The 9932-nt window shown below is 46.9% G+C and overlaps 2 protein-coding genes across 2 annotated transcripts; one reads left to right on the top strand and one right to left on the bottom strand.

Moving 5' to 3' along the window:
- The first annotated feature begins 4267 nt into the window (after nucleotides 1-4267).
- LOC120642727 (14 kDa proline-rich protein DC2.15-like) lies at nucleotides 4268-5234 on the top strand. The gene has a single exon (XM_039919298.1). It carries the CDS (start codon nucleotides 4427-4429, stop codon nucleotides 4826-4828), a length of 402 nt encoding a protein of 133 aa, XP_039775232.1. The 5' UTR covers nucleotides 4268-4426; the 3' UTR covers nucleotides 4829-5234.
- Nucleotides 5235-8804: 3570 nt separating this feature from the next.
- On the bottom strand, nucleotides 8805-9932 carry LOC120642732. The gene is made up of 2 exons (XM_039919302.1): nucleotides 9571-9932; nucleotides 8805-9440 (listed from the first exon to the last, which is right to left on the bottom strand). The coding sequence occupies exons 1-2, from the start codon at nucleotides 9766-9768 to the stop codon at nucleotides 9159-9161; spliced, it is 480 nt and encodes a 159-aa protein (XP_039775236.1). The 5' UTR covers nucleotides 9769-9932; the 3' UTR covers nucleotides 8805-9158.

Consider the following 9932-nt stretch of genomic DNA (forward strand, 5'->3'; position numbering starts at 1 on the left):
ATTCGTGTTGGTTGCATGTAAGCTTTGGGTTCGATCGACGCTCAGGTGGATTCTTCGGGACTTTACCCGACAGCCCTGCCGGATTACTCCGTTTGAAGTGCGTGTTAGCCGGGATTACCTTTAGAGTGATGGTTAGCGCACTTGAGCAGGATTAATTTGGGCGATGCTGTCACACATAACTCTTAGCCAGGCTACAACTTAGCCACCTAACCAATCACACCCATATATATTTGCTCCGATCCCAGCACAGGGCAATTGATATGTGAAAACACGTTCTTGCATCATATTCGTGGATCGGTGCCGACCGATCGATCAAAATAAACCATGTACGAATGGAGTATACCTTCGTTCGTATGCCATACCAAATCATCGGCCTGTGGATGCGTGCGTACGTACGTCCACCGGCCCGTGACCGCTGGACGATCCGCGAAACCAGCGACACCGCATACGACGCCGCAGGATCCAATCAGGCCATATATTTCAGATCTCGTACGTACACCGGTTCGTAGTAGTGGTTCTGATCCTGCAGTCCCCGGTGCAGAACAGCTAGCAAGTTAGGTAACCCTGGGTCCTGGACACGACCGGGACGCGCCAACTCACGAATCCAATGGTTGAAGACTCAACGTAATATCAAAAACCACCTTGAAATAAATATATTAATGCAAAATTTATACGTTATATATATAATTTAGCTAAATTATAGATTAAAGCGTGTAAAATTTAATTTGTCTCTACACTCTTATCACCGCGTACGTGAGGAACCCCGAACTCCAGTTGGAGTGGAGCGAGCCGCCGAGCCCCACGGCAACATGATGCTCTCGCCCAGACCAACCGGGTCTTGCCGAGATCATTGTGGTGTCGTCTGCAGCAGGCAGATCCTCCTCGCCCCGGAGCCGCAGGCTGGATTGTTCGCTGCCACTGTGCGTCCCGTGACCTCGCCAGCCGGGCGCCATCTACCTCATCACGACGATCCAGCTGGGCGGCGACGGCGACGTGCCCGTGCCAGGGGGGTGGCGAGAAGATGGCGACGCGCCGGGCGGCCCCATGGTCCGGGCTAGCTTCCAAGCCATCCTCTCACCTTCCGCTGGCCACGACACTCCCGCCTGCTCAAGCACCGTACCCCCTCGGCTCCACCTCCACATGGGATTCTAGATCTGTCTGCTGCCTAACGCCCTTTTTTCTTTTCCTCGCGAGAGTCGCGAGGTCTCTGCCTACCGCCTGCGAGCGAAAGACCGAGTGATCGCCTGATCGGAGAGGCAAACAATTAGGGTAGGTGCTCATGCATGGATGATTACATACATGTAGAGCGCGGTTCATTGCTCGCATGTCGATCATTTCGAAGCTGATTGGTTAGGTGAATCATTCAGCCTCATCCAGGCTCTTGGGATGCTATGCGCACTTGTTTGGCTGCCTGAGGACTGACCTGAACCTGGCACCACGCGTGCAAAAACACCGGTGAGCCTAGCTGCTGGGAAACGAGGATGAGGTCCGTTTCCATGGGTCTAACTTGCTGGATGCAGGTGCCCATTAGCTTACGATGGTGTTAAGTAGGTGATTAGTATATATTAACTAATATCAATATTTTTTAAAGATCATTAAAGTTTAGTGAGATAAACTAAGAATTATCAAAATATAATCATACAAAATAAATATTATAACAATACTTGTTTAATATCTCAAATAATATTTTCTCATGCGGCCAACCAAACAACATCTGTTCGTAGCCTGGTTGAATGAACTAGCCAACCAATCAAACTGTTATTGCATCCGCAGAGTCTGGCCAGTGCTCCTACATACGAGCTAGGTGAGGCTGCACGAAACCAATCACATCCTATATGCAGCTCCGCTCAGCCCAGCCGCGAACATATCCAGTGTTACCTGTCATTTAGGTGTTACTGTGTTACCAACTTTAATTACGTTTAAATTTGTATATCTAAAATTTTAACAAAAATATGAATGGATAGAGTATGCAAGTATCTACCATCATACAAAATTTGAGATGCAACTGAAATTTCTACAATGAGAAATAAAAAAGAAAAATCAGCCTAACTATGAATAGGAGCGGGTGACACGTCTTAGATGAACAGCCAAAACCCACAACTATTTAAGTGTAAGTTTCTCTTTTTTTTGCTTCTTCTTGCACAATTTTTTATTCAATCTCAAACTTTGCATGATGGTAGATGCTTGTATGCTCTATTCATTTATATTTTGTTAGAATTTTGATGCATAAATTTAAATATAATTAAAGTTGGTAACACGTAACGCCCTAATAGCTGGTAACACCAAAGACGTTCTCCAGCCCAGCCTGGTACAATGAGAGAGAGAGAGGATACCATAATCACTTTGTTCATCTTATTTTTGCGCTTGCTCAGCTAGCATCACAAACACTTTAACACTTTAGAGTTCTAGAACATTCTACTGTACTTTGTGTCCGCCTACTGCCTAGAACCTAACACAACGACAGGTACAGAGCCAAGAGTGGTCACGAGCAACTTACAAATGTATCGAGAGTATCCATCCACTGGGCTAGAAATTTGAGGAGGGATGGCCCAAGTATATTTGTTGTTGCCTTGAGTTAGTGGGCCAGGAACTGGGCGCTTCTTAGGTGGTAGTCTAATTTCCACATACCTTTTTACTTGAAGCTCAGGGACCTATCAGAAAACCCTTTGTTTTTTAGATTTGGTCTCAAAGAAAAAAAAAGAAAGAACATCGGAAGCACAAAATTTTGTTATTATGAGACGTAGAAATTTAAGGTACTAATAGTTTTCATCATCTCCTGATACCTCTCTGCAGACTGTACAAAATGCAGGTGAGTAATTCAGTCTACTAAAAAACTACATCCGTTCCAATTGTAGTTCGTTTGACTTTTTTGACTCTAAGTTTGACCACTCATTTTATTGAAAAAAATTATGCAAACATTGCTAAATTTAAATCATTCTTAAAGATCTTGTATTGATAAAGCAATCCACAACAAAAAAAATAATATTTTGCACAAATTTTTTAATAAGACGAGTGGTCAAACTTGGGATAAAAAAGTCAAATGACCTACAATTTGGAATTGAGGGAATAGTTAAATTATTCCTACTAAAAGCTGACGTCTGTGTCAGTGAATAAACACTATGCTCATGTGATTCAAGGAAAACCTAACAACCAACATGCTCCTCAGGTAGCATTATTGCTCAGAAAAAGCTGATGTAAAAAATGTGGCTGTGACCCAAACGATCATACATGTATCCACATGCATATATCTCCCTACATATCGTGCTTAGTTTGTATTTGCATCCATAGTACTATCGTGAGAAGCTTCTATAATACAAAGACACGCAGATCTTCTTTGTATTCAGTTTTCTTAAAAAACTTTAGTAGCTGTGATGAGGATTTTTTTTCAGTTATGGTTTCGTTCTAGACTGTGTGTTTACACTGTATCAAAATCTAAAAAAACAAAGAGCAGAGTGCACTGGTGATCCATAATCTTGGTCAGGATAGGATAGTATCACCTAAGTTCTCAAGATGTACATTAAACTTATTAGGCACGAGCAATGTGTTTTTACAAACCAGTAAGGTGGGGCCATAATAGAACCAGGTATTTGTTGTTTATTGGTCTCACAATGTACACAACAAAAAGCAGGCAGTAAGGTGGACCCGTAGCAGTAAAAAGCGTGGGAGGAGAGGGGAGATAAAGAGCAGAGTTGAGAGAATCAATGTTTTTTATTTCTTACTGCTATGTAGTACTTAGGGTTTGAAATTTCGGCCAAATTTCGCCGAATTTCGGCGAAATTTTTCGTTTCCGCTCGGTACCGGGAAAAAATATTTCGGTATTTTCGGAAAATTTCGTTTTGAAAATTCAAAATTCAAAAAAATTCGGCCGAAATTCGCCGAAATTCACCGGAATTTCGTTTCCGCCGATCACCGGGATTTCACCGGAAAACGAAATGGTTAACCCTGATAGTACTTACTATTTGTTACTTACCGATTCCACAATGGTTACTACTGGGCAAGAAGACAATATTTATTGCTTACTACCTGCTTTTTTTACCCCATTGTGGCTGCACTTAAGTTAACAATTGTATGGCTCGATGTCCAAATGAAAAAAAAAATCATGTCTAAGAGCATCTCCAAGAGCTTCTTCAAATCACACTGCTTTCAAACAGCTTGTAATGAATAAATTGGACACGTACTGCTTATTAATGTGACAAGCATTCGAGACGAGATCTTGCGTATTTATCTTTTTATAAGGGGGGATTTGGTACCTAATAATAAATAGAAAAGGAGAGTTAGGGTTCTGTTCTATAAATACCCATATTCTCCCCTCCCTAAACCATCCCATCTCACTAGCTAGCACTAGCAGTCGCTTGCTGCTACTCAGTTCTTGTAGCTAGCATAGTGCTCAGCTGAGCTTACAACCTAAATATATAAGGCGTAAACCATGGCATCCAAGGCCGTCCTCTTCTTGGCACTCAACCTCCTCTTATTCACGGTGGCCAACGCCTGCGGCGGCTGCCCGACCCCACCAACGCCCCCGGCTGTGCCGCCGCCGCCGCCACCTTCTACCCCACCCCCATCATCCAGCGGCAAGTGCCCGGTGAACGCGCTCAAATTCGGCGTGTGCGTCAACGTGCTCGGCCTCGTCAAGGGCGAGGCCGGCAAGGTGCCCGCTGAGCCGTGCTGCAGCCTCCTCAACGGCCTCGCCGACTTGGAGGCCGCCGTCTGCCTCTGCACGGCCATCAAGGCCAACGTGCTCGGCGTCGTCATCGACATCCCTATCAAGCTCAGCGCCCTCGTCAACTACTGTGGCAAGTGCGTGCCCAAAGGCTACACCTGTGCGTAAACACGCCGCGGCTACACGCTCGTAGCCGCTCACGCAATCTGCATGGCATATATACGTGCGTTGGGTTTGCTGCTGAACTCTTCTGTCTCATTTGTGCATGCAACTTCGGTTCTGCAACCTAGAACCATGCATTTCGTCCAAATGCTTTGTCAGTTTGTGTGTATTGCATTGTGTCTCTTGTCGAATTTCCTTTCATTTTTGAATTTGTTCATAAGAGGCATGCATCTCTCCTTGAAGTGAACAAGAGGAGTAGTGTTGCTTCTAGTTATTGCAAATCATGTAATCTGTTGGGAAACTTTTATTGTGTATGTAAAATCAAGCGCTTGAACTATCTGTAATAATACTTATTCGTTAATTGTTCCTTCTCTTTCGGAGGGATAATAAAGCCATTTGGTTACTCTCTCAATGGTTCCTTATTACTATAATTCTTTTCTGATGCAATTCTGTCGGATTATGTTATAGTTATAGCATGACAATTTTTACCTTCCCAAACATTAAGTTTTGAACCCACCTCTATCAAACAACTAACATCACTTAGTACTCCATGTATATGTCTTAAACAAACAAAGCTATGGTAACCCTTGCCTACGGAGGGAGTATAGGTGTTTTAGTAGTGACACGACTGAGCTATCTATATAACTCGCCTTCATTCGTATAGCTTATGCACGACGAAGCTTGCTTGTAGCTTGGCACACACAAAATTTAAAAAGAAAACACCTTGTTGAATTATGGTCTTCCATACAAAAATTTAAGGTGAACTATGTCAGATCCATTGGGTCAGCCTGAACCATAATTAATCGAGCAGCAGAGTTACACGAAGTGAACAAGAGAGCCACTCAAAAGGAGCGGCAAGAAAGATAAGAAAACAAGCGACAGACAGTGGTAAATATTACTCCACGATAATAAGAAAAAAAAACACCATTCTCTCTAAGACAAATTTCTCCACGAGAGGGGGGACCCGGCATTGCCACAACTGTAGATCCGAGGTGCCGCGCCGAAGAACATGAGCATTCGACTCGAGCAGGGAGTTGAAGATGTTGGCGTTTCGAGTCTTCTATAAAAATTACCAGCAGTTCTAACATTTCGTTTTAAACAAAGACCACGATGGATTCTCCATCCCAGAGAGTTGTGTAGCCCGTGACTAGGGATGGCCCACGTGTACACATCAAGGGCAGAGGTCCTCCGGCGGGCCCAGGCGTTGCTGATAGCACTACCTTCTGATAGGCTGGTTCCGGATTACCAGCAGCCAGTCCAAGCCGGGATAGCGTAGCTTGCACTGCCAGACCAGACCAGTACCAGCACCAGCACCAGCTTGGTGTGTGCCCCATCCATGCTGGCGCATGACTGGAGGATAGGCAGTTAGGCACTGCATGTTCGCGACCGCCGGCGTGGTTCCCGGCCGCCCCGCCGGCGGCTGGTGGAGGAAGAAAGATGTGACATGTCGTACGCATGGATGGGTGCATGAATGATTCGCGACGACGTGTGCCCATGACCATGACAAGGTGGGTGGAACGTGGAAGAAGAACGGGAACTGGGTGAATTTGACTTCTTACGAAAAGAAACATAGACCTCGGCCCATGATCGTTGTCGTTTTGAAGGCCGCCGGCTAGCCCAGCCAGGATTTATCTCGGCCCATTAAGCGCGGAATCCGGGGGGCCCACAGGACACGTGGGTTGCGAGAAGCCCACGGCCTGGCAGTTTTTTACACCGTGGAACCCGGATTCGCACGTTCCGCGCGATCCGATCCCCCAGGCCTATCCCCTGTCAAACGAAGCCGCCGGCCGCGGCACGAGAGGGCGTGGGCGGCCAACGACGCCGGGCGCGGTAGATCCGATCGGCCGGCCGTGTCCCCCGCTTTCCTCTCGCCGCCCGCGCGCACTCCCCCTCCACGTTGGCCAAATCCGACACGAGCCCCGCCGGCCGCCGCGACCATCTCCCCCGGCGCCGCAGCGTCCGTCGTCCGACACGAAAGGGCACCCCTACCAGTTGTTCAGTGAACGCTTCTGCCACCGCAGGATCTGAATGCCGACTTCAAGAATTCTTCAGAGTTCAGACCCTCGACTGATGACGATCCGGCAAGAGCTGCGCAGCCCCCGGGAGGCTTCGGAGCAATCGGTCCGGGTTTTGCTGGGATGTCTGTCCTTTCTGAAGCATGCATTTGCATCCCGATTCCTGCTGCCATGCTAAATCACTTCATGTGCTGGGTTGATTGCTGGTAAGATTGAACTTGAGAGGGGCCGGGGGACATTCTCGGGAAGATTGAGAAGACTGGCACCGCAAGCTGGCCATACTATTTTACTAGAGGTGTGCATGCATGCTCCGTATAGTTTTTGCTCCAACGCACATGGATCACACCTCGTGCTTGCAACCAGGTACTGCTAGAGACAAGTCGCAGAAACCGAAGATTATCTCTGTACTCTTGTAGGGTCAACGGTCAGTACAAACGTCCCTTGCAAAGAAAAAAAAATGTCCCATCCCATCGAGCTTCTCGTTAATTTGCCCTGAAAAGTGAAAAGGATTCATGTTAATTTGGTGATCATTGCTGTTTGCTTCTAAGTCTACTGTTGCCAAAGTGTCAAACTGAATGTAGTACATGCATGGGAACTTGATGCAGCATGGTTGCAACTGTTGATTTCAGAACTTCTCTAGTCCTGACGGTGACCGGGACTCCCAAGTGCGAGTGAACAAGCTGGATGCGCGCGTGCAGACACTGTTGTTTTTACTTGAAGCGAGGCTAATGTCCTGGATTAATTACCAGGATCGATGGCGAGTTTACCGCTGGACACAAGAGCTTTCTCGAAGAAGTACAGAAGCTCGCATTACTGTCTGCACCTGGTCTGCGTGGCGCTGTAACCTGCCGGCAGGTTCTGAACAGCAAACCGCAGCACTCCCAGCCAGTCCCAGGTATGAATTCGACACATCAACACATCCCAGCGAAAAATCATGCAGCTTGTTGCGACGCATTCGTTTTCCTTTGCTGACTTTGATCTTTCTGTGTCGCTGATGCGCGCTGCGTATGCTACGGAGACCATACCTACACACCGGCCAGAAGTAATTGCTACCCGGGCAACACCGCGGCGTGCACGCCACGATCTATCTGAGATCGCGGCGGCCTGGGTCGACGAGGATTGAGGCGGTGGATGGGTGATGGAAGAAGAGCTTGCTCCCAGGATACACCGCAGCTCCATGTGAGTGAGGTCGATGTGAGAGTTGAGAAACGAGAGAAAGGTGAGAGAATCGACGTGTAACTGATAACTGTGTCATCATTTATGAGCACTCTATCAGAGTATACATTTGTAGTACATGTGTATGATGAGTGATCAGTGCCTTGTTGCGAATGCTACAGTGCGGAAAGAGAAAGATGATGATCATGTCTGCAGTGGTTATACTAGTACTGTCCAATTGACACCAAGGGCGTTGAGTTTGGATGTATATAAGGGTGTAAAGAGGTGACCCTTAGGTGCACCTCCAACCCTAGAATATTATTTTGGAAAAATAGCACTGCAAAGGAGGATTGGAGGTGCACCTAGGGGATACCAATTTGCACCCCTAAATGTATACCTATATGAAGTTCAGTCCTAAAACCCCAATTGGTTTTCTTTTTTGTCTTGTTTTGAAGGGGCTAATAAAAACCCAATTTGTGTGAAATAGGCAAAATAGCGCATGAAGGTCCAAAGACTCCGACCGTTTGCCGCAATTGATCTAGTGATTTCTATATGGATTATTATTCTAACGGTGGAGCTAGGGTTGAGATGATCATAACTTTTATGGAAAATTAGCTGATTCTTCGCCTGTCAGTTGGTTTTAGGTGTCCTGAAAGTCAACTATTGTTGACCGGAGGTAGTATATGACTAGATAAAGTTACATATATAGAAAATGGGTTCATGTTATGTATGTGCACGTTCATGCTCAGCAAGCACATAATAAATAAATTAAAGAAATGGGCAAGATGCCAAGATTAACTCGTGATCACAATTAAACAAGATCTAGCTTGATGAACATATACAAGGTTATATCACAGGGAAAACACGTATATGCTTGTATACATGTCTGATCTGTCTCATCTCGACCCAACAAAATTTCCAGTAGCGTAGCCAGAGTACTCTACCAACAACATACCCAAGTTAAAGCGGACTGCTCTACGCCAACCAAGATTATTGGCAGCCCATGATGCATACAGGGCAGCACAGGCAAGTGTAGGATCTTGGCTTAAGAGTTAGGTCAGGAGAAGAACTCATGTACATAGGTGATAGTAGGTCGCCTTCAGATATGAAGAGAGGAGCGGAGGAAGAGTAGTAGCTGCTAGGTTACGGAATGATCTGAGATCGCATTAGTTGTGAGAAGGGGTGTGTGTCCTTGGCCCGGCATAATCCAGATGAAACCCCGTGTCCTCCCGCCGAGAAAGCCGCTGCGAAACTCTAACGACAGGCGAGGCTCCAACAGGAGTGCCTGCTGCGGTTGGTGATGCCATTACTGCCACTCCCTCCGCCGCCTTCGCATCCGCCTGAGCCATCACGCGATCATCGACAGCACTGTGAACCGTTGATCTAGCTTCTGCCTGCCTTGTCAGCCAACCATTATCTGCCTTCTTCAAGCTAGTTGCCTCGACGCCCTGCACAAGACAAACGAGATCGAATTAGAATATGCAACCAATAAAGATGAAACTTGTTAAGATCAGGGCGATCGGTCGAGTGTATTGGGCCGGCTGACAAGCCATTAATTTCCTCGTCAGTGATACCCACCTTGCCTGGTAGATGTGACGACTTGCTGGTGGAGCTGCTGCTGCTGCGGCCCTTGCCATGGACACGAAGGCCTCGCGCCTCGCATGACCTCGCGAAGAGAAGGATGGAGAGGAGGAGGACCAGGAGAAGGGCGGGGGTGCGCTTCGTCGCCATCGTCAGCTGCCCCTTGGGGGCAAGAGGAGAGCTTGCGGTAGGCATGGCAAGGCAGGCTAAGCTCCAGTGTGAGAAGCAAAAGAAGTGGATATGAAGAAGGGAGACATGAGGAAGCAAGGAGAGATCATCTGGAGGGTCGTGTAAGGAGTTGATGATGATGGCCGAGCCCGACGAGCGACGAGGACGCGCGCGCGTGTGAGGAAGGGCCA

Source organism: Panicum virgatum, chromosome 7K (genome assembly GCF_016808335.1).
Source record: "Panicum virgatum strain AP13 chromosome 7K, P.virgatum_v5, whole genome shotgun sequence".
In the NCBI taxonomy this organism is placed as follows: Eukaryota; Viridiplantae; Streptophyta; class Magnoliopsida; order Poales; family Poaceae; genus Panicum; species Panicum virgatum.

Coding starts and splice junctions, on each gene's coding strand:
- LOC120642727 (XM_039919298.1), top strand. CDS start 4,427: ATGGCATCCAAGGCCGTCCTCTTCTTGGCACTCAACCTCCTCTTATTC.
- LOC120642732 (XM_039919302.1), bottom strand. CDS start 9,768: ATGCCTACCGCAAGCTCTCCTCTTGCCCCCAAGGGGCAGCTGACGATG. Junction 9,441..9,570: donor CGTCACATCTACCAGGCAAG/GTGGGTATCACT, acceptor TGTCTTGTGCAG/GGCGTCGAGGCAACTAGCTT.